Source organism: Charadrius vociferus, unplaced genomic scaffold (assembly GCF_000708025.1).
Source record: "Charadrius vociferus isolate BGI_N301 unplaced genomic scaffold, ASM70802v2 scaffold163, whole genome shotgun sequence".
In the NCBI taxonomy this organism is placed as follows: domain Eukaryota; kingdom Metazoa; phylum Chordata; class Aves; order Charadriiformes; family Charadriidae; genus Charadrius; species Charadrius vociferus.
The window spans coordinates 1,032,310-1,056,811 of NW_009648332.1; the positions used below are offsets into that span (position 1 = coordinate 1,032,310).

General features: G+C 45.2%; 1 protein-coding gene across 1 annotated transcript; it reads left to right on the forward strand.

The window, feature by feature from the left end:
* C8B (complement component 8, beta polypeptide) lies at nucleotides 1-21,873 on the forward strand. The gene is made up of 12 exons (XM_009884807.1): nucleotides 1-137; nucleotides 1,712-1,865; nucleotides 2,942-3,083; nucleotides 4,562-4,703; nucleotides 8,365-8,497; nucleotides 9,364-9,561; nucleotides 12,297-12,537; nucleotides 14,669-14,797; nucleotides 15,778-15,941; nucleotides 18,409-18,562; nucleotides 19,832-19,900; nucleotides 21,722-21,873. The coding sequence occupies exons 1-12, from the start codon at nucleotides 1-3 to the stop codon at nucleotides 21,871-21,873; spliced, it is 1,815 nt and encodes a 604-aa protein (XP_009883109.1).
* Nucleotides 21,874-24,502: the final 2,629 nt, after the last annotated feature.

Here is a 24,502-nt window from a genome sequence, read left to right on the forward strand (position 1 = left end):
ATGGGAGCCGTGGTGGTTTCAAATCGCCGATGGAAACTTGGAGCGATGATCCCAGCGCGCACCACGTTTGCTCCGGACCCCATCAAACTGTTGCTGCTTTATGCTGCGCTCGGCGTCCTCACCGGTCATTGCTTTGGGTGAGTGAATGTTTCCGAAGCCGTGTCCGTGGGGTGATACGATAAAGAGCGAAAATCAGTAGAGACCCTCTGCTTGCACGTTGTATGGCACGTAATTGCTGTCTTGAGCGATTTCTGTATTTCCAGTGAATAGCGAAAGACATTGTTTTGAAGTTAATGTAGTGCAATGTGTCTGCCTTTAGAAAAGTAATCCTGTTGGATAAATCTGAGGTGACAAATTGCCACGGTCGTGTTGTAACGCAGAATTCTGTTTGCAACACGCAACCTCCTCCCGTGCTAGCTGCCCGACTGTGTGCTGGAGAGACGGGCTTTTGTTTTCTTGGAGTATGTAAATGGCAAGAATCTGGTTGATAGTTGTTGTTTCTGTCTGGGCTAGCTTAATAGACACTGCTTTTTCAGAGGACTGTGGTCAATCAGTGACTGTAATCTTTTCAATCTAACTATTTTTCCACTGTTCTCTGAACTTTGAGCTCTGATTTCGTGCCTCAGTGAGCTGATGAGTTTTTGTAATTCCTTTATCCCATGTGATTTTTAATATGCGGTAATGGGAGCCCCTTGCCAGGCGCTAAATCATACTTAAAGCTTCAGCTGATGCTATTCCTTTTCTTGGTGGAAGAATTGGGAATGCTACTGTGGTAGTTTACTTGTCAAAGTGGGTATGAAAAGAAACTAATTGTTAACATTTTACTACGGTTTCCCCACTTAGATTAGGCCCTACAAGGAAGCATTTGTCTGGGACGAGGATTTAATGAGAAATACTGAATCTGCTAAAAGAGTAGGCAGCATTTTAGCTGTGGCATCATGGAAACCTTGGAGACAGTTGTCACGTGAGGGGGAGAGAGAGGAGCTGGGAGGAAGAGTAAAGGCTTACACTTGGGGTTCAGGTTCATTACTGGGATGAATGGGATTAATGGGGTAATGACTCTCTATTGTGAACCGAGAATAGAATCCAAGACTAATGAGTTTGGCCAGCTTGAGAAAAAGTAGGCTGCTCGGCAAAGGGAGGTGCTTAAGCCCAGTTTTCAAAAATGCTGAGTGCGCACCAGCACTGTGACTGGTGTTTGTCATGGAGGTATCCCACCTTGGAGCTGTTCATTGTGTACGGCAGCGAGGTACCAAAGTGCTGCCCAAACAGCGAGCAGCGTGGAGCGATGGGGCAAGGGCAGCAACTGATGGTGCAGATTTTACTGCTGACCACTTTGCCAGGTTATTTGGTAGGGTTTGCACAGCTTGAGGTGAAGCCCGGGTTGGTGGGACCCGTTGGGTTGAGTTTCCCATGCTGGCTAGATGAAATGTGTGTCCTGCCGTCACCCCTCCTGAGTGCTCTGCAGACTTACGCCGCTGTAGAGGACTGGGTCTACTCTTGGGCATTGAAAAGTGGATCAGGTTTCATACAGAATTAATGCCAGTATGAAATGAGTACTGAAATCTAGAGGTCACATGGAAGATTCGGTGAGGTCTAATGAGCCATTAGTTCTCCTTGGCGTGTAGTTTTTCACAGTTATAGGCCAAGTTGATCTGTCATCACAGCTCGGTGTTTTCACATGATGAAGCTCTTGTGTTGTTGAATGCAGTGGTGAAGAGGAGACCCTTAACCTCAACAGCATCAACAAGAGCGTGGCCAACAGCAGGCGGGCCCGGTCTGTGAGCAACCTGCCGCAGCCCCGTGACTGCACACTCTCCGCCTGGTCCTCGTGGAGCAAATGCGATCCCTGTCAAAAGAAAAGGGTGAGTGTTTGTGGTCTGGGCATGAAGTCTGAGAAACCAGGAGGCAGGACCTCCTCCAAGCCTTGTCTTTTTTTGTCTGTGGGCTTGGGCAAACAGCAGGGAACTGCTGAGGGAAGCCCTGTACAGGTGAGGCTGCAGGCTTTTGCGTTCCCGTGCCTTTTAGCTCTTCAGCTCTTCACCCCTGGGAACTCCAGTGGTTTCCAGGCCACCTCACTGTGCTGAGACAGCGCCCAGACTTGGTGAAAACACAGGCAGGAAGCCCAGACTTTGCAGGGACTTTCTTTCCAGCAGAGTCCTCTTCTTCCAGCATCAGTGCAAGGCACCATCCCTACTAATGGTCCCCCACAGGACCTGGAGACACTCAGTGCCTCTCAGGATTAACATGCTTTTTCTTGTCTGCCAATGAGCATTTTCTACCCGAGAAGCTCCATCAAATGAAAGTAATGATCCCAACAGTGTGAAGCGCAAAATCCCTGTTGCTAGAGGGACCTCTGCTAATGAGTTGGAGAAACAGTTCCCAGGCTTACGTGGGAATAACCAGTGATGGGAGTTGGGAAGAGTGAAGTCTCATATCAAAGAGTTAATCTTAAAAGCTGGGAAGAAAAGGAGGGCTAACATATTGGACGGAGTAATTGACTGCTTCACAGCAGTGTTGTGGGCGGAAAAAAATCCCTAATGATACAGAGGGGCAAGTAAATACACTGACAGAAAATAACAAGGGATGTCGTTACCAGCGCTAATTGAAAGAGAGGAGATGTAACTGAATCCTTCCTTACTCTTGCAAATGCCCGCACTACCCTGTCAGGCTCATTTAAACAAACTGTCAAAGAAAAGCAAACTTTCCTTCATCCCTCCAATCCTCAATCCTTCCTTAGTAAAATTAAATCTGTCATAGATCAGAAACCTTTGAAATGAGGCACGTTACCAGCATCACACTTCTTTGCCGACACTTTTTTTTTTTATATGACAGTACTCTTAGATCAGATCTCCCCGGCACAAAGTTTGTTTTTTAACTAGGCAAGCGTGAAATTCACAATTTCTGTACACTTGAGTCAATATTTTTTATTTCATCACAGTACAGATTTGCCCGCCTGGAACAACCTTCTCAGTTCAATGGAGAGCCATGTGATTACTCCGACAAAGAAACTGAAGACTGTGTTACAAATAATCCTTGCAGGAATAAAGTTAGATGTGAAGGTTTTGTGTGTGCAGTTACGGGTAAGGACTTACGGAGTGTATCTCTGACACCACCACATTGAACTTTCTGCTTCTACAAGGGTTTGCTGGGCTAAAGAGATGTCAGATGTTGACCTGGGTCCATCCATGCCTGTGTTGTGTTTGTATCACTGATTTCGAGTCTATTAGCCAATGCCTGTCAGTCTAAAGCATGTCTATAAAATCTCCAAATAGGAAATTAAAACCCAGTTATAGAATCATAGAATGGTTTAGGTTGGAAGAGGCCTTAAAGATCATCCAGTCCCACCCCCCTGCCATGGGCAGGGACACCTCCCACCAGCCCAGTTTCCTCAAAGCCCCATCCAACCTGGCCTTGAACACCTCCAGGGATGGGGCAGCCACAGCTTCTCTGGGCAACCTGGGCCAGTGTCTCACCACCCTGAGAGTGAAAAATTTCTTCCTGATATCTAATCTAAATCTCCCCTCTTCCAGTTTGAAGCCATTACCCCTCATCCTGTCACTACATGCCCTTGCAAAAAAGTCCCTCCAGCCTTCTTGTAGTCCCCCTTCAGGTACTGGAAAGCCTCTATAAGGTCTCCCCGGAGCCTTCTCTTCTCCAGGCTGAACAGCCCCAACTCTCTCAGCCTGTCCTCACAGCAGAGGTGCTCCACTCCTCTGATCATCTTTGTGGCCCTCGTCAAGACTTGCTTCAGCAGGTCCATGTCCTTCTTGTGCTGAGGACTCCGAAGCTGGACGGAGTAAAATCTGTATCACAAGGGGATCTGACAGCAAACGAATGGGCATTGGGCATCCTTGACTCATGCCCATGAACACAGCAGGTTATGATGGTGGTCCACATGGCATTTCCCTCCATTCTTATCAATGACTAATTTAGTCAGGAACACAGTAAGCAGTGTGGGGAAGCAAGGCAGTAGTTAGCTGTATCCAAAATCTGATCAGCCTCTGCTTTGCATCTGCACCCCGGCAGCAGAGAGGAAGGCATGCAGGGAGCAGAGGGGAGCTCGGCACAGGACACGGGGCAAAGGAAAGCGACTCTCATCTCTGTCCCCCAGACTAGTGTTTTGGTGAGACTGAAAAACAAGAATTTAGGAACTACCGATATGGGAAAGAGGAAAAAGGAGAATACCACGTACAAGGTCTGTTGAACAGTCTCCAGCATGTTTGTTGTCTCAAAACTAATAAATTTTAGCAACAGAAAAAGTCTATCCTTTTTTTATACTTTTTACTAGGAATTTCTTTTTTTTTTTTTTTCCAGGTTGAACAAGGAATTTTAAGATTTTGAAAGTTTTGAGCAAAGCAGCAGATGGAGTTTGGTGATTAAAAATCTGACATTTTCCATGCAGGTAGAGAGGAAATATTTTCCAGCCAGTTTTGAACCATACACTACAGGACTCTCTTATTTTGTTTCTAGGCTCTGAGTCAGGGACTGTGATTTTGCAATATTACCAGTAAGCATGGTAATATGTTGTTTTATAAGTAATTTTTCGTTTATGTCCTAGGGAGATGCATTACACGGAGGCTGCTTTGTAATGGGGATGATGACTGTGGGGATCAGTCAGATGAAAAAAACTGCAAGAAAGTGTTTAAAAAATGTGACCGGAAGATGGAGCAATACTGGGGAATAGAGAATCTGGCAAAAGGGTAAGTCAGTGACCTTCATGAGATGTTTTCTTACTTAAGGATAAGAATGATCTTATGTGGCTTCAGACATAAATATTAAGCAGAGAAAAGCTGTAGCAATTGCTGTATCTGAGAATTAGGATCCCACAGCCTTTGGGGTCCTGATCCAAAGCCCGGTGGGAAGACCCTTATGGACTCCATGAGTCTTTCAGACAGAGATAAGGTGAGTAAAAGTCCTAGATGTACCCAGGAGAACTTGTGCACCTTGCGGAGCTCATCAGCTCAGCTTGCAAATATGTCCTGCAAGAGCTCTTTGTGTTGCCAAAACCCAGTGGGTGAAGAGAGAAATGTCAACGCCAAACATTTCTCTACTGTCTACAGGTACTTGCCCTTAAATTAACGAGTGGGAGAGTTTCAATAATGCAATTATTTTGCAGAGATGTAAGTAGAGTTAGACTCTGGCCTAATTCAGTCTGTGGGCAGCAGGAGGGACCTCGGCTTTAGGAACCAAGGGACTATTTCAAACTGTGCTTTCCAGGTAAAAACAAAGGCGAGTTTGTTAAAATCTGAACATATACCACTCTTTATAGAGTGACTTAAATCAACACCTTGGTGTCGCGGATGGAAATATTTGGCATGGTCATGATTCAGCAGCAATTCAAAATTTATTAATAGTTTGAGGTAAACCAAGAGGTTAAATTTTAGCAGCACTTAGTCATTAACCAATTTAAGGATTTGCAAGGTGATTTAACAAAATAATTGAACAGCAACTTAATTACTGATTCGAAAATGACAATATTCACACTAACTTAAGGTATCCTAAATCAGTATATTTGTATAAACACCAAAACATACAACCACACACCGTTTGAGGAGTCGCACGCACACACCACCCGAGTCTTTTAACTGCTAGGACCAAGGTCCCTTTGCGGGAGGTGACTCCAGTGAGCTGACAGGTCCCCTTTTTCCTAAATCAATATATATGTGTATGAACACAAAAATGTACAAACACACACACAGAGACAAACAGACAGAAAATATTTGGACCCAGTAAAATATATGAACATCCACACTCGTAAAAGCTAAGGAGTAGATCAGAAACATGTAGAGAGGTGGATGAAAGAGACACTAGTCTCTAGTTAAAATTTACCACGTCTGGAGTTTAGAGTAAATATTCCCAATGCATCCTCAAGGCATTCCTTAAGGGGGGATAATTGAGACTGGAGAAGGTTGACTCGCCCTGGCCCTTTAACCCTCGAGGTGTCAGCCTGAGCGGCATCCCAACTCAGGGGAGATGCTGGTCACAGCCCGCTCTGATCCAGGAGAACTCAAAGGGACTCGCTAGAGTCCTACGAGGGGGGAATAGATATAAACTGGAAGAGGGCAGGTTTAGATTAAACATTAGGAAGAAGTTTTTCACTTTGAGGGTGGTGAGGCACTGGAACAGGTTGTCCAGAGAGGTTGTTGAGGCCCCATCCCTGGAGGTGTTCAAGGCCAGGCTGGACGTGGCCTTGGGCAACCTGGTCTAGTAGGAGGTGTCCCTGCCCATGGCAGGGGGGTTGGAACTCGATGATCTTCAAGGTCCTTTCCAACCTAAACCATTCTATGATTCTATGATTCAATTTATAGGGTCTGAGATAATTGACTTTCATTAGGTACTTTTCCACTCTGGCCCAGCTTGGACAATGGGATATTCTGGTACATTCCACCAGTTGCACAAGCACAGAACTTGCTAGATCTTCAGGTTCTGGTATCACGCCCCTCTTTGGGCCGTGATCCAGCTTTTGTCAGAGGGTGATCGATTATCAGCTGTTTCCAAGCTATAGGGGACACAGGAACCAGATGTGCTCAGGGGTTGCTGTAACATTCTGGTCCATTGTTCATCGCATTCTTTCCTATTTTATGTTGGGTTGTTATGTGGCCCAGGATGCCGTGTGGTCCGGGTGTTAAGGTGTTGCCATAACATTCTGGTCCATTGTCCATCACATTCTTTCCTGTTTTATTTTGGGTTGTTAAATGGTCTGGTTTCGGGGGAAATCACGCCAAGCACTGAGTGGCCTAAGGGGAAGGCAGGGGGATGTACCATCACACTTGGATTGCCTAAAATCTGAACCTGGCTATGGATTCGTATTTTTGCACAGTATATGAATTGGAGGGGTGGTCAAAATTTCTTGTATTTCTTCTCCAGCAGTGAGAGATGGTCGCGTTTTTGTCCTTTGTGTGAGTGGGGTAGGATTAACCTGCATGTTACCAGGCCCCAACTTTTTTGGGATTCAAATCCACATCTGAATTAATCCAGCTTTTACTGGCTAAGACTGTGGCAACTTTCTGTAAGATTGGACTGTGTGAAAAGAGCCTTTTCTCATTCTGCAGGGGAAAAAAATGCTTTTTACATTAAAAAAAAAAAAAGGAAAAGCAAAAAATTATATTGCAAGGAAAAAATTATAATTTCCTCCTTATTCTCTGGAGATATGGCTGCTGCACATGTCATTGCTAATGCTTTGTACTTCTGAGTTTAATCAGAATTAAAAATAATGTTGGACAATTATAGGAACATGCTTCTCATCTCTTTGAAGCTACAATTGCTCAGTAATTTGCTTTTAGTGGACTTCCCTTCTTTTCAGATTGTTCTAAAATTAGAGTTAATATTTTACAGCTTCAAAGTCATTATCATGCGAGTCTCTCTCCCCAAAATAAAGAGAGGCAGATCTAACAGAGGCCTGGAACGCTAATAGGGACACGACATGGGCTATTAGCAATTATCTTTTCTTTAGTGAAGTTTCCTCTAATGACTCGTGTTACTATGTGAGGATGAGTTTGTGGAGGTGAGTGCCATGTCCTCAGCTGTATGCCATGAGGGTGACGTGGGGGTGTCCTGACAGTGAGCAACAGAAGGGTTTTTACTGCCACAGATCCCATCAGCCCGGTTTTATCACCCAGTCTAAAAAGATTGTAGTGCAAAATCCATTCTCAGAGTAAACAGTTTAAGATTACTGTCCATCATCCACTAAAATCAAAGGAAAACTTCCCAGTGATTTCAAGGAGTAGCTGAATGTTTGCTTGAGTACCTATATCTTGTTCCCTGGCAATTTTCACTCTCGTCTACTGACCTCTGGTTGATCCTTGACCAACCCAACAAAGATTATGACTGATAAACCAGAACAAAGAATTGTGAATTAAAAATGAGTCAGGACTGATGACATGGGTTGGCCACCCAGTTTTGGAGCTGGATGCTGCTGCACTGCTGCAGGCATCTGGGGATGCTTGGGGTGCCAGCCTGGTGGGATGGGGGTTTGGCTGGTCCAGTTTGTTCTGCTGTTCCCAGAGAGTTCCAGTAAAGCCTACAGAAGCTGCCAGTGGTGGTGGCAGTAATGCTGTGGTGTCATTCCTAGCTTGGTGGTGAAAATTGCACTTCTGTGATTAATATATTCATTGAAGTGTCAAAATTTGACTATTCTCTTTTGCTTTCTTCTTAGTTAGGTTTTTCTGCAGGAAATGGATTGATGGGACAGTGAAAGAGGCAAAACTTTGTTTTGGGGTTTCAAAATAAAGAAGCCCTCAAAGACAAAACAAAGAACCCTCAGCCAAACAAAAATCTTTTGCCTTTCTCAGCCAAGTGACTTGATGTTTGCCTCTAAATCGATAATAATCTTAATATTTTGCTGTCATGCTTCATGTACAGGTTGAATATCTTGACAAACAACTTGGAAGGATTAGTTCTTGATCACCGGTACTATGCTGGGGGATGTTCTCCCCATTATATCATGGACACAAGATTCAGAAAGCCGTACAATGTAGAAAGCTATACGCCAGAGGTATGTGTCAGGTTCATCTGCAAATAAACATCTATGCCAATAAATGTAGTGAGTAATACTGATGAAGCTTCATTACTAAATCTTTTTATAAAGAATTAGAAAACTCATGAGACCAAATGGGATGAGACTGAATTTAGCCCTACTTCTAGAACGTCATCATACCCCACGTTCTCTATGAAGTTGGACACATCCCCTTATAATATCCATGCCTGCTGGAATAGATGGCAATGTTCCCTTGCACCTTGTCATTGCAAAAACTGAGCCTGACCTTCCCGGTGCCATCTGTACAAGAGGGCCCAAAAGCCACCCGCTGGGCACGGGGAGGTTAATTTTAGGCAGGACTGTGGAGAGCCTCAAGAGCCAGGCTGGGCAAGCTGTCCTTGTGCAACAGCCTAGGATGTAACAGCACGCCAGGTGCTTTATGCAGAAGCGAAGGCACCGAGCTCATTTCTGTGGTGCATCAAGGCTATATTCAAATATTATATATTTGACCTTAATGTCCTTAAAAGCATAGCGTGATATTTTTGTGTGTTGCCCATTAGGAAACCTTTTCCTCTTAGAGTTCATACTTTTAATTGATACCTGTTTTTAAGATTTCACCTTCTTTGCGTAAGATTGACATATTAAGTAAAAGCCTGAGGTCCTTGCAGTATGGAGGAGATAGTAGCTTTCCTGCTGCTATAAGTCAAGTATTCTTGAAGTACCAGTGTTAATAATAATAGTGCTTTGCAATTATACAAGGCTTTTCATCTTCAAAGTGCAAGCATTAATTCACAAGTATATTTGTATCCGTATTCCTTCCCCGTGCTTCAGGTGTACAATCACTATGCAGGAAATTAAACGTGTTGTTTTTGCTTTCTGTTTAGACCAAAGGCAAATATGAATTTACAATGACTGAATATGACTCCTACTCAAATTATGAAAGCAGTGTCCTGAAGGCAAAAGCTTCGCAGTCTAGCTTCAGCTTTGGTATAAAAATACAAGGAGTGTTTGAACTTGGTTACAATTCAAACGACAACAGGTTCAAGAAGTTCATTCAAAGGATGAAAAGATTTTCTTCAACTGTAAGCACTGCTCCACTTAATTCTCTGCGAACGCGTTATCTGTATGTGTGTGTATCAGTTTAATATCCATCGTCAGATCAGCAGCCAGGACTAGGATAAATGAAGTCTTTCCTCCTGATTGGATTTTGCAGTTTGTATTGGTTATGTGTTTACTAAGGCCACAACACCTTCATTTGAGTTTACAGCACCCAGAACATTTTCCATTCACCTGTCAGCCAGGAACCGGACTGCCAAACCTCTGAAATCAGCCACAACCGAGTGCAGTCCATCCTGTGTCCTGCTGGGCGTCCACTTTTGGATGCTTGTAGTGAAGTCATTTAAAAAAAAAAACGAAATCAAGGAAATTGCTTCCTCAAGGGAGGTGATTCTGCCTCTCTACTCTGCTCTCTTAAGACCCCACCTGGAGTACTGCATCCATCTCTGGGGCCCCCAACATAAGGAGGACATGGACCTGTTGGAGTGGGTCCAGAGGAGGGCCACAAAGATGATCAGAGGGCTGGAGCACCTCTGCTGTGAGGACAGGCTGAGAGAGTTGGGGCTGTTCAGCCTGGAGAAGAGAAGGCTCCGGGGAGACCTTATAGCAGCTTTCCAGTATCTGAAGGGGGACTACAGGAAAGCTGGAGAGAAAGGGACGTTTTTTAAGGGCACATAGTGATAGGACGAGGGGGAATGGCTTCAAACTGGAAGAAGGGAGATTTAGATTAGATATTAGAAAGAAATTTTTCACTCTCAGAGTGGTGAGGCACTGGAAGAGGTTTCCCAGAGAAGCTGTGGCTGTCCCATCCCTGGAGGTGTTCAAGGCCAGGCTGGATGGGGCTTTGAGCAACCTGGGCTGGTGGGAGGTGTCCCTGCCCATGGCAGGGGGGTTGGAACTAGGTGATCTTTAAGGTCCCTTCCAACCTAAACCGTTCTATGATTCCATGATTCTGTGAAACACAGAAGCAGGTTCAAATGGCCTCCCCTCCGTACAGTGAACTCACTGTAGGAGATGTACAAGTGACACTCCTAGCAGGGTCTCCGTGCTGCACCCCGGCCATGGGATGCTGTGCACCTTGCCCTGCCAGCCATTAAATACTTCTTACCACTGAGGCCCAAGCGGTCTGGCAGTGGGTGCAACCAACACAGTGACTCTTCCAAGGGACTCTGCACAGGTAGAATTGCAGTTCAGCTGATGAACCCAGGAACCCAAAGTTCTCTCTGCCCTACGGGTGAGTTACAGTGACTAAGAGAGAAATCTGGTGTGAAAGAAGGGCAAATAGCATTTTCTGCAGTTCCCTAAATTTCTGCGCCTGTGCACACAGTCCAGAAACCGGTTTGTGGTATGGATGGCTGTGGTGTGCGATCACTGCAGAATGTCATCTCACACGTGAAGGGCCATCCCTCTTTTAGGTGGATTCAGCCAGGCAGGAGCTGTCACTTCGGTAAATGATAATGCAAAGAGCGAAGCCAAGCTGTTCAACTGCAGGGCAGCCTTGACAATAACGTAGAATGAAAACTGCTAGCAGACCTTCCATGGGTTTAATTATAGACTAACACATGCCATTTTACTGCGGCTGATGCGGTCTGTCCGCCGAGTACATCATTCACCGGATCAGGACACACACACCACAAAACACGGACGGCACAATCACTTCCAGTCTCGTCTGCAGAGATTTGGTCACAGCTGTGATCTGATGCACACTTTAAGCTGGCTGGAGATGCTTTAATCTGTAACTCCTAAGACTGCTTTATGAGATCCAGTCTGAGGTAGCGTGCGCCATCATTTGATTTCTTTTTTTCATCTGTTATTGCTGTAGACAAACCTCACTCTTGTCAATGGTTTAATAGTATCACTGATGTATGTCCCTCCCCTCAGTATGAAGTGCACTCAGGAATGGCAGAGTATTCCTTGTTGTTATTAAACTTGCATTTGCTTCCTGCAAAGAGGCATTTCCCATGACAAGATCAGAGGTATATGAGAAGCATTTGCAATAGATACCCATAAAGAAACCCAATAATAAGTCTTGATTTTATTAAGTTGCAGAGTTCTATATTAAACCCCCTCTTGATGTTCTTGTCCTGCTGGCCCCAACAACTGAATACTAAATCCTTTGAACATGACGGAAGACCTCTTCAGTTCCTGACTTTTATGCCAGAAAGGGGAGATGTAATATATACCCATATACACATATCTATACAGAGACATATAAATACATGCGCGTGTGTGTGAGTGTTTGTGTTTTCCTCTTTCCTTTGAGTTTTGGTAATGGCATATTCTGCAGAATATAAATTTGGATCAGATAGGGAATTACCATTTCACATATAAATCATCATGATTTCAGTTGTGAACATTTTTCAGGAGAGAGATTGTGAAAGGCAAAGGTTGGTCGACTTTATTAGGGGTAGAGCAGTCTCTTAGGAGGCTGCTTGTGTCCATGCATCCCGTGTCTGTCCGAGCAGAGCCTGGACCCTGGCTGTCCCCATGTCCCAGTCGTGGCCTGAGCCATCACCTAACCTGTAATGGGTGTCTCTCCTTCTTCCTTCTTCTCTCTCTGTAATACCAGTCAGAATCCTGATTTTCAAAAACTTTACTACTAAAAGTTTCATTTCTGCTAAGTTAAAAGATTTCCAGTTGCAAACTTCTGACTTGATAAGTCCTGACCAGCGTTAATTGTTTAATGGCAAATAACTACGCGTTATCACCAGAATGACATCCCTCACTTCTGGATTCTTTTGTCTTTCTGCATTTCATGTAGTCCAGCAAATTTATTCACGCCCGTTCTGAGCTGGCTGTTGCCGTTTATAAGCTGAAGCCCCGAGCCCTGATGCTGCATTATGAGTTCCTGCAGAGACTCCATCAGCTCCCGTCAGAGTACAGCTACGGGGAGTACAGAGAGCTCTACAGAGACTATGGCACCCATTATATCACGGAGGCTACCGTCGGTGGCATCTACGAATATACTTTAGTCGTGAATGGCAATGAGCTCCGAAAGGCAGGTATGTGCATCTGATGGTTGTGAAAAAGCTTTGGGGCCAGCTTTTTGGTGGGAAAACCCCTCTGCAGGCACCCAGTGATGCTTCAGGTGTGAGGCCAGAAAAGAGAGATGGTAGAAGGAGTCGTCCACAGCATCTCAAAGAAAGCCAGCAGGAAATACGGGAGTCAAAGTGCTTTATGGCAGTGAATAAAGAGCCTGGTTTTCAGAGCATGCTCAGCATCATGGGCTTCATCTAGCTCTCAAGCTGTGGGTGCTGCCAGTTCATAAAAAGGGCCCTGTAGCAAGTATTTGAGACAACACGTTTTGGAGGCTGACAAGATGTTGAGATGAATGAGAATCGTGTAGCTTAACGCTTTTGTTAGCTTTGAAAACCTTCACCTAAGTTCTTTTTCCATTGCCTTTCCAATGACGGTTTTGAAACACCTTTAGCCTCGAGAGCTTTTCCAGCGTGTAGGAAACAGTAAATAATTTGCTGGGTGACTCTTGAGCCTGACATTGCTCTTGCTCTTTGACTCTGGCTTCTTTTTTTTGGCGAGAAATGATGATTGTTGTGTAGGATAGAGCGAGCCGTGTGACATTAATCAATAGCTGCACTCTCTTATTTATTCATTGGCATGGGAGTGAGTAACTGCCTTCGCTGTCTATTTGCGAAAGCATTTAGTGGACTCTGCCGTGTGTGACACTCAGTCTGTTTGCTCTTCTGTTGTCTAGGAAGTTGCTTATCCTGTAGTCAGATACAGCCCGGAGGGACAGAATTGAGATTGAGATTTCAGATATTCAAAACATTAGCATTGCCCAATTTCTCAGCGGTTGGTGTGGGTCCATCCAAGCCACGTTTGTTTGAACTGATGGGTAGTATTGTTTGTATCAAAATGCTACTTGACAGTGTCTGCTGACTGGGGTCAGGATCCTGCAGTAGTACCGACATATTCACACTATCCCCGGTACTGAGCTGTGCTGGAAGTTCTCACCGGGGTTTGATAGGTCCAAGTCTGAGAATTCAGGTTTTTCCTTTCATATCCATCATTGTGTTTCTACTGTCTGTGCTGGAAATCAAGTCGTCTTTTGCAGATCTAGTATCACACGCCGTGTCATGTGTTTGGTTCTTGCATTGCTCTCACACATAATCCAATATACCAGATGTGTCTGTGGTTCATTGTCTGATACTTTCTGTGGGAAAGACGGCAGGAGAGAGGTCCTAATTGTTCTGTACAAGGATGTCATAAAATAGTGGTTCCTGCCTTCAGGTGCACACGGACTATGAACATTAATAGGGGTCATCCTGCATCAACCCAAAACTCGGTGCATCCTCTTTTCTGATCTAGAAACTGGCCAATATCAGATGTATGAGAAGAGCATAAGAACAGGACAGCCATACTCACCTTGTGAGCTCATGTAAACATCTGTATCATAGAGACATGAGTTTGACTAAAAAAAAAGTAAAGAATTCAGGAAAACATGGGGGATTACAACAAAAAAGCAGAGAAAGAAAAGAGATACTTGAGTGTCATCTCTGATGTTTCACCATGATAACTGCTTAAATATTCTTGAGTGTCAGGACTGCGAGGAGTTTGGAGGAGGACTCTGGGGAAGAATGTATGAAGGATTGGTAGATTTTAAGGGCAAATTCTTATATGCTAGGAAAAAACATATAGTAGAGCTTCATGCAGAAACTTCCATGAAACAATTAAGGCTCTTCTGGCAGTAAAGAGTTGGGAGATGTGAGCTAGAAAAGGGAGGAAAAGCTACTTCATCTGTTACTCTTAAAAAGCCTGGCTCCTGATGGTGGGGATGGGTGGTGGGTCGTCCTTCATCAAAGACGTTTGGCGTTTAAGTCGCAGGCCAGGCTCCCACCCATTGCAGCTCTGCATAACCCAGTACAGCAGAGTTGGTCATTGAGCCTTTTCCAGCATTTACCTTGCACTTGGACTGGGTTTCAGAGTTCTGTAAAATGTAGAGATTTCATTTCAATTCATATAGATCTGTTAAATATCCCAAAAAAAGGCTTCTTCATCTCATCTCCTTTTTTTCCCAAAGGAAGAATACTTATCAACTCTCGTTTTCTGTGTATATGGATGTAAACCGTTGAGCAATTGTATTAAAATGCTGTGATTTTTTGCTGTGCGTTTAAGGTTATTCTCTGAGCGATGTCCAGAAATGTACGCAGCATGGCTTTAACGTTGGTGCAAGTATTATGGCTGTCTATGCGAAGCTTGGAATAACTGAAGCTGGCTGTAAATCCCTTTTAAAAGAGATTGGAGGTAAGCATGAAACACTTCTGCCATTTCGTTTCTAGCCTTTGTCGTAGTGAAAATTGAGATTTTTTGATCTTGCCTGCCTGAAAGATTTCCCCGCTCCCTCGCAGCTGCTTTTGAGTCTGCAAGCTAACCCCAGCCAAGCTTAACAGAGGTGTAGATGTCTCAAAACTTGGGGGTTTTTTGGAAGATTTTCTTTGCTGGGTAGAGAAGAAATATCTGTTCAGTCTTCCAGGGAAAAGCAGGAACAGATCAACCGTTACCCACCTGGCTGGTGCTGTGTTACCAATCCACCCACCTCTCAGCAGAGCGGCTCAGCGTGCCGCTTCTTGCACCCAAAAAAGCCCAAGTGGGGAAAGCAGGGAGGTAATGGTGGTGTGGGAGCCTCAGGGGACACATGGGAAGCTGGGGGTGTTGCAGTGGGAGGAGGGTGCGCCTGAAGTTGTGCGGAGGAGAACAGGCAATATTCATGGTGGTGGGGAGCATCGGGCTGTGGAAGAACCTGCAAGCTTATAACCACAGGGAAGAAATTTAGGGGGAGAGATATAGGGTGCAGGAGAGGAGGATGGGAGTATTGCTACAAGGAAGCAGGAGGGGCACAGGCTTCCTTTATTAGGAAGAAATTCTTTACTGTGAGGGTGGTGAGACACTGGCCCAGGCTGCCCAGAAAAGCTGTGGCTGCCCCATCCCTGGAGGTGTTCAAGGCCAGGTTGGACAGGGCTTGGAGCAACCTGGGCTGGTGGGAGGTGTCCCTGTCCATGACAGAGGGGTTGGAACTCGATGATCTTCAAGGTCCCTTCCAACCCAAACCATTCTATGATTCTGTGACTCCGATTTGGGTGTGAAACACTTGTGGCCTTTTTCCTTTCGTCTCTCAGTGGGACGGGTCATATATATGGGGGTTTTGCTGTGAGCTTATATCTCATCCTCAGTCAACAAAGATATATCTGAGCAGAGGTATTCACTTTCTGAATGCATTTTTGCAGACAGCACCTCCAAAAAACAGTATGTGGAAGATTTTGTTGCCCTTGTTCGTGGCGGAGCAAGCGAACACATCACCACGTTGGCTTACAAAGACCTGCCGACGGCTGCGCTCATGCAGGAGTGGGGAGATGCTGTACAGTACAACCCTGAAATCATAAAGCTGAAGGTACTGTACCCATCACTTCATTCATCCTCACTTAGCTGAGCGCCTTGGAGAACTCTGTGCTTAAATAAACAGGATTTAAAAAAAAAAAAAAAAAGAAAAGAGACATTTCTAGGGCAAATAATAGACCTGTGTTGTGCAAGATGTTTTCTCTAAGACTGGATCTTTAGAAAATCAAAGGTGTGATGCATTAAAAAGGGTGGTGTGGTTGGAAGTACATGAAGTAAACAGCTTTAATCCTTCTAATTTGGCTGTGCAGATGTGATCGCTTTCTGCCTACCAAGCAGGTCAGACTATCCGCTTTCTGTTCTACCAGTGTATCGCTTATCAAAAATATATCTGGCAGCGTATATTTTATCAGGACTTCTTTTTTTCCCTGCAATTTCTCCTGTCTTCTGTGAGCACCAATGACTATTTAGCAACAATTCTCTCTGGTTCAGAAGGTCAAGTAGTTCACCGTATATGCCTGGGTGTTTGTGCAGCAGAGCTAAACCTTAAAAATATGAGCTGGTTTTTGAAGAGTCAAGGTTTTTTGATCCTGTAGAGTTTTAGAAATGCAAGGCACTGTAAAAGTAAAAAGTGAGCAGAAGTATGTAGCAATTCCGCCTCATCATTTTTAATGTCAAAATAAGTTCACTCTGAGTGAAGAATGCAAAGGTGCAAGAGAACATCCTTTGAAACAGGAGTTTGGATTGGTAGTGGTGGAAGTTGATTTTATTATTGTAGAATTGATTTTCATTGAAAAATTTAATTTTAGGCAAAAATGTTTGTATTTGTAAAAGGTGTTTGTTTCTCATTGAAAATTCTGAATTTTCATTTAAATTAAAAAAAAAAAAAAAGAGCTGAATTCTAAGAAATACGAAGCAAAGCAAATACCAGTAATTTGGAAATACAGCCTGTGCCTGTCCGGCTCTTGCTGCAGCGGAGTTGGCCTTCCCAAGCCCCTGGTGTGCTGTGGATAGACCTTCCAGGAATGAACTGGGAGGTCTCCGGGCAGGAGGCAACGTTAATGCAACCCTCTGTGCTAGATCTCACATACAAAAAAACTCTCCCGCAAGAAACTGCGACGTTCTTTGTCTCGCCTGGCATCAGTGACCAGGCTGCCCAGTGAAAAACCTCAGACGGGTGTAATTCGGATTTGGTATCTATAATCCTTCATTTCCATACCAATATCCCTGTGGGGCTTGAAGATCAAAAGTAGCAGCAGAGTGTGACTAAATGTCAGCCCAGGAATGCTTAGTTAGGGAAAACTAAAGCAAATCAGTTCATAAATCATCTGCTGAAGGGACTTGGCAGGCCACTCGTAGTGTATTTCCTCATTTGTATGATCTGAATTCAAAAAGCAAAGTATGGATCACAGATAATTGATGAAGAGTAAATGTACAGCAGCAGGAAATGAGCATTTTTTATTGAAACATTCTTCTGTTTCTTGTAGCTTGAGCCTGTGATTAGCAGTAGGGTGATCTTTCATGCTTACTGTATTGCCATGACCCATGCGGCAGGCATCGTTATAGCAAGGATGGGAATTTGGGATGGATCCTCTGATGACACGTGCCAATGTCGTCCCACTGGCATTAGTGGGTGACTGGCAATGTTGAGACCACAGTTTAACTTTCCTTTGCTCTCAGGAAAAAAATAAATCATAGAACCATAGAATGGTTTAGGTTGGAAAGGACCTTGAAGGTCATCAAGTTCCAACCCCCCTGCCATGGGCAGGGACACCTCCCACCAGACCAGGTTGCCCAAGGCCACGTCCAGCCTGGCCTTGAACACCTCCAGGGATGGGGCCTCAACAACAAAAGAGCAAGTCAAAGTCTCCTTGGTCCCTACTGCATATTCACCGTGTTGTGCACCCCCTTATCTTCTCCCACCAACCTCATCTTCAGGCAAAGATCACAATCCTCCCCCTTCTGAAGGCAGAGGAAACCCTTATTTGGCTTCATAAAGAGAGAAATCAGCCTTGAAGTGCAGAAGTGTTTAAGGTGAAAGTGCAAATGTGAATGGCTGTGACTATGTGCCTCTGGCTGTGCCGTGTGGCTGTATGCGGAATGAAGGAGATTTTTGTGGGTGGGTTTTGTGGGGACCATTTTTAAATCGGAGTAAGAGAGCTCTCAGGAAATGTAAGTTTGAGGAAATCTGATCTAAAAATGTCAAAATCAGGAAAATGGGTGAAAGAGGATTTAATGAATCTTCTGTGAAACTTTACCTGTTTGTCAACTAACGGTATGGTGGTTATATTTTATTACACATTTACAGTTTCTTTGGTGGTGTAAAGCAAGGAGAGGATCCCTGTAAGTATTCCTGACGTCCCTGCCTTATTGTTCATGAGGTTTAAAGAAATACTAATGGGAAACCCAGAGCCTGTATCACAAAGCCTTCATTTCCCTCTCCAGCTGTGCTCCCACCGAGCCCTGCGATGCTCACACCATCTCAAACTTGGAAACAAATGCAGTTCCTTCCCTCCCTTTAGGCAGAGCCGCTGTATCAGCTGGTGACTCCAACTGACTTCGCTAATGCAATCACGATAAAAGAAAATCTGCGACGGGCTCTTGATGAGTTTCAGCTGGAGACCAGTTCTTGTCGCTGTGCTCCGTGCCACGGCAATGGCATCCCCTTTCTGCAAGGTAGAAGGATTTCGTATCTCTTTACCCTCTGAGAGAAATGAGCTGGGAATTTGTGGGGAGCTTGGCGAGTAATCTGCTCTTTACTTTCTTCTGTCACTTCTCTTTCAGGTAATTAAGTATTTTTTTTAAAGTTGGTCTAGTTGTAGAGTGCCACCGGTAAGTAAAGACAGTAAAGTCAAGGGATGAGCCTTGTTAATGGGAGTGACCATCTGTATCAGATTTGTGGAAGAATTTGTTCCATCACAATTATGCATTAAAAACAAACCTTGACATCTTTAAGCCTCCTCCTTTGCTTTTAAGATTTCTTCCATCCTCCCAGAGAAGTGAGTACTGTCTCAGCGTTAATTAGTGTTTGCAAAAGTGTTTTGAAGATGAAAAGCTCCGTGTAAGTGCCAAGCACAGTTATCACCACCACCTCCCCCCATTTCTAATAGAAGCTGTCCTCCTTTGTAAGCAGGCTGTGATTTAAAAAAGAAGGGGAAAAATAATCAAATTGAATGAAAACAGCACTGCCTAAACAGAGCTATAGGATGTGATGAGCGCTTCTAACAAAGGGACCATTTTGTCAAGTGCATAATTCCAATCTGCATGTGCAAAAGTCCTGATGAGAATCGTTATCATCTAAATGTATCTAATGCAGAAACCATCCCTTCAGGTACCAGCTAGTTGATTGTAGCACTTAAAGGATTCGTCTCATGATTACCCTTGTTTAAATAACTTTTCAGGTGCTGAGTCAGGTTAGCGTTTCATTTAGGATCTTCCCAACAAGAGGTTTTAAATGACCGTTATTTTCCAAAGCGGGAGCTCTCCTCCGGGGTCCTGCCGTGGGATGCACACCGCAGTCCTGGGCAGCCGGCATGGGGTTACATGGACTTTTTTCCTCTGCCACAAGCTGGGATGCTCTGGTTCTGAGTGCTCATTCCTGATGCTGCGCTTTGCTCCCTTTCAGCTCTACCGAGATACCTCTTTAGGAGAGGAGCAGGGGGACTGTGTGGTACCCTGCGCTGCTGAATTACTGCTCCGGCGTAGCTGAGGTGGAGCCGCAGTGCAGCAGCAGGAACAAATGGCGGGGGAGGCGAGAGGGGCGGCAGGGTAGTCACAGCTCCCCTGCTTTATTGCTGTTTTATACTTTCACCATCGGAGAAAAATGCTGATATCATTTTACCCTCTGTCCCTTCCTCACAGAAGACGAAGCACTGAGAAGATACAGGTGTCTGCAGGGAAATGTGACTTGAAGTCTCTAATCCCACCATCTGTGCTTACTTTCAGGCACCGAGTGCAAATGCTTATGTCCCCTTGGCTACAGGGGCACAGCCTGCGAGATCAGCGAGAGGAAAGGTAAGAGGGACCCCAAGTCTGAGGAGACAGTCAATCCCAGACTGGTGAGGGTTGGAAGGGCCCTCTGGAGCTCCCCCAGTGCCACCCCCTGCCAGAGCAGGGGCACCTCCAGCAGTGGCACAGGACGGCGTCCAGGCGGGTTTGGGATGGCTCCAGAGGGGGAGGCTCCCCCACCTCTCTGGGCAGCCTGTGCCACTGCTCTGCCACCCTCACAGCAGAGAAGGCCCTCCGCAGGTTGAGATGGAACTGCCTATGCTCAAGTTTGTGCCCGTTCCCTCTTGTCCTGTCACTGGGCACCGCTGGAACCAGACTGTTCCCACCCCCCTGGCACCTCCCTTGAAGTATTTATAAGCATTGATAAGTCCCCCCTCAGTCTTCTTTTCTCTAGACTAAAAAGACCCCAGTCCCTCTGCCTTTCCTCATAAGAAAGATGTTCCAAAAGTCCCAGCAGTATTGAGGAATGTCCGTGGATAGTGGGTGATGGACGGGGAGCCGTGCCTGGGGCTGGCTGTCCCCACTCTGCCCAGCCCAACGCACAGGGGTTAGGGTCCTGCAAAGGGACAGAGAGGCTTTGTCTGCCCTCTTCTAAATGTCTTTGCACTCACGAGGAGGTGGCTTTACTTTTGTGGTTCAAAGCTGCATAAACGCACCTTGCAATTACGTCAAAATACAAACTCCTACCTAATTTACAATCCAGGACAAGCCTCAGGTCTCCTCCAAGAGCTCTGTTTCCTACATTTTTCCCTTTGATACAGCCAGTGTGTTGCAAACTGCTTTCCCCCAGATATGCTACCATGCATTTTAATCTTAAAATCTTATTATGTTGTTTTGAAGCATTTACTAATGCTTCTTGGTCACTTTGGATTGCTGCTGTCTCCTGACTGATGTTCTTAACTCCTTCTAGTTTAGGATAATCTGTGAATTTAATCGTTTTGTTTACTTCTTCCAGCTCATTAATTTAGATGCTAAATAATACCAGATCGCGGGCACCCAGAGCTCTGGCACCATCCCACAATTTGATGCACTGCATTTATCATTGCTCTTTGTTTACAGTCTTTTATCCAGTTCTCATTCTGCATGACTGTGTCCTAACTAAGCCAGGCTGAAATACGTTGAAAACCAAGAATTCACCAAGCAAAGGGTCAATTTTGTAGGTGTTTCTGAGGAAGTCCACGGAACCTTCATCTGTGGAGTCACTTACACCTTGTTCCAGTCTGCTTACCACAGGCGTAATCACATCCGACCCTCCCAAAGACTCACATCCATCCACTTGTCAACATGTAACTTCTTCTCTCGCTCCCCTTTCCCCCTTTTATGTATTGCCTCCGTGTTCGGCTCCGTGATTCTCAGGGTTTTGAATTTATGTCACTCACATGCTCAGGGTCCAGAAGAAACGGTGTAATAGGAAAAGCAATGGATAGAAAGCTGAATATTCAAGCTGTTGTGCATTCAAGAAGAACATGCTAACATTTCCCCCAGCACCTCAAAATGGGGCTGACACGAGTTTAGTTGCTGTTTTTCTTACCTAGGCTTGGGCTGCGTCAGAGGGAGAAACACCCTACAAGCAACTATAAAGCTAATTGATTTTTTTTTCCTTGTGCTTTCTGCACAAAGTGCAGTTTGAACAAACAGCAGAAATGCTGAACAGAGAATTAACATCTTTAAAACAATCACTCTTTGTTAATGACTTAAGTAGATTGCGGACAGGGGACGAGCTGTTTGTATTTAAATATGATTCATGGAAGCTGACAGCTCTTCCCATGGATAGAGCTGCTTTATTCTGACAGTCCTCTCTGGCTTTGGGTTTGGTTTTTTTTCCAGATGCTGCTGTTAATGGAAACTGGGGTTGCTGGGCCAGCTGGTCTCCATGTTCAGGAGGTCAACGAAGAAGGAGACGACAGTGCAACAACCCTGCCCCGCAAAATGGTGGTTCACCATGCTCAGGGCCAGATGCTGAGACAGTTCCTTGCTAGAGGGAATCATTAGGAACGTACACAAAACTGATGAGCAGTTTGCAAACGAAGTGGGAAGATGTCACCTGAGTTGGCCTCACTCTGCTTATGGGTCTCGTCCAAGTGCATTGAAGTTGGAACATCTCAGAAGACACTGGGACCTGGGGGTGTGTTATGAATCACACCTTCAGGCGTGTCTTGCAGTTGTCCCGTGGGGTTGAATGTGCTTGCTGTGCTTGCTGTTCTTCATACTCTGACTTTTCTCTGACTTAATTGCAATGGGCTAACTGAGACAAGCTTTATCTCCTGCCTTATTTGGTAGCTGCATGATTTTAAATTTTACTGTCTTGTTTTTGAAGGTTCCTTTGAGATAAGAAAAGACTGTTTGATCTTACGTGCACCAGAATGTGCGCTAATATGCAGCTTCTGTGAAGGCAGCTGTGTCATGTGGAGCAAAATACAGCGTATTAAAGTCTAAATCTCAATGAGCGCAGTAGTATCTAACGTGACATTTAAAGCCGCTGTGCCTCACTACCCCACTTTCCCAATTTATTGTAGTTAACTTGAATTGTCTGTCGTATTAGAAATTGTCTTGAAGGAGTGAAAGCTGAATTGTGAAGAACAGTCTGGTGACACCAAAGCATTGTTAGACTATATAGCAGTTGTACTCCTACCTCAGCGATGAGCTTCCTCCTGCACGTTTCTGAAGTAGAACAGATCCACTGAGAGTATCGGATACACCCCGGTACGCTCAGGTACGCCGCTGCTCTGGTTCCTTGGGGAGGGAAGGACAGAGGCCTGTTACTGGGATGGGGAGTTGGAAAACAGCTGCTTGGGGATATTGGAAGGCAGGAGAGATGGCTGCGCTTGCCGGAGAGGCTGGACCTCCTGCACCCTGACTAGGGGCTCTCTCTCCTGGGTGCCAGCACCCTCCGCTGGAGCAGGATGAGCAGCCAGCTTTTCTCTAGTTCTCTGTCACATCTTTCCATATCCCCTGAGGTCTCCTGCCTGTAAAAGTTACCTCTGCTCCAAGCAGACTCTGGTTCATCATTCTGATCCCCTGAAAGCCTGTATTTCAGCAGCTGCATTGCTGGTCCACGCAGGTTAGGACATCTGAGATGGGGAGAGTTTGCTGTGAAAAGTGTCAAAGCAAAGTGAATGGTTTTGGGCAGAGAGAAACCTGATGAAATTCAACAAGGGCAAGTGTAGGGTGCTGCATCTGGGGAGGAATAACCCCATGCACCAGTACAGGTTGGGGGCTGACCTCCTGGAGAGCAGCTCTGTGGAGAGGGACCTGGGAGTCCTGGTGGACAACAGGATGACCATGAGCCAGCAATGTGCCCTGGCGGCCAAGAAAGCCAATGGCATCCTGGGGTGCATCAAGAAGAGTGTGGCCAGCAGGTCGAGGGAGGTCATCCTCCCCCTCTACTCTGCCCTGGTGAGACCGCATCTGGAGTACTGCATCCAGTTCTGGGCTCCCCAGTTCAAGAAAGACAGGGAACTGCTGGAGAGGGTCCAGCAAAGGGCAACGAAGATGATTAGGGGATTGGAACATCTCTCCTATGGAGAAAGGCTTAGGGACTTGGGTCTCTTTAGTCTAGAGAAAAGAAGATCGAGGGGGGATCTTATTAATACTTACAAATACTTAATGGGAGGATGCCAGGGGGATGGGAGCAGTCTTTTTTCAGTGGCGCCCAGTGATAGGACGAGGGGTAATGGGCATAAACTTGAACATAGGAAGTTCCATCTTAACATGAGAAGGAACTTCTTTACTTTGAGGGTAGTGGAGCACTGGAACAGGCTGCCCAGAGAGGTGGTGGAGTCTCCCACTCTGGAGACATTCAAAACCCGCCTGGACGCTGGTGATTCTGTGGTTTGCCCTTTGTCACTGTCCCTGGAGCGGCGCATCACAATCCAGGTCAAACTAAAGAGGAACTTGCAATATTGTGCACTGTTTCGTGTCTGACCTGAGCCTGGCCCATGCCAGGGACTTGCCTCCTGCAGCTTCGTTGGTGGTTAACGATTTTTGCAAAGACAATTGTCGGGGCATGCTCCAAAATAAACAGGAATAGCTTTGCTCCAGGGAAACGATTCCACCAGAGCAAAGTTGTTCATAAATGTTGTGAGTCTTCTGACATCTGCAAGGTCAAACATTCTTCCGAGGGTTTTTTAGCAATGCTGGTGATGATGGGTTCATATCACCAGTTTCTGTCGTTTCAGACTGACGTTGTCTAAGTGTAGTTCTTGTAAGAACAACTCAGGCTCTCTGACATCTGAACAATGGAACGTGCATTTAGTTGTAGCCCTCATGCCGCCTCCACACTTATCGACAAGGTTTCTGTGACAGCTTTAAGAAAGGAAGAGCACATTGCATATGTAAAAAAGAGTGCTCTGTACTCATTATGGGCTTCATAATTAAACTGCCAACCCAAAACATTTCCATTATCCACTCTGTAACTGTGATATCTTTTGTGTGATAGAAATTTGCCAAGAGATTCGTTTAGGGTCATGGTCAAAGAGGTCATGGTTTATGCTAAGTATGATATTCTTCAAAGCTTTTTAAAGAGACACTGTAGAAGCTCTGCAGCAGAGGACCTGAATCATGGTTCATGGATGCCTGTAAGGACACTACCGCAGTGCGGTTGCCTGC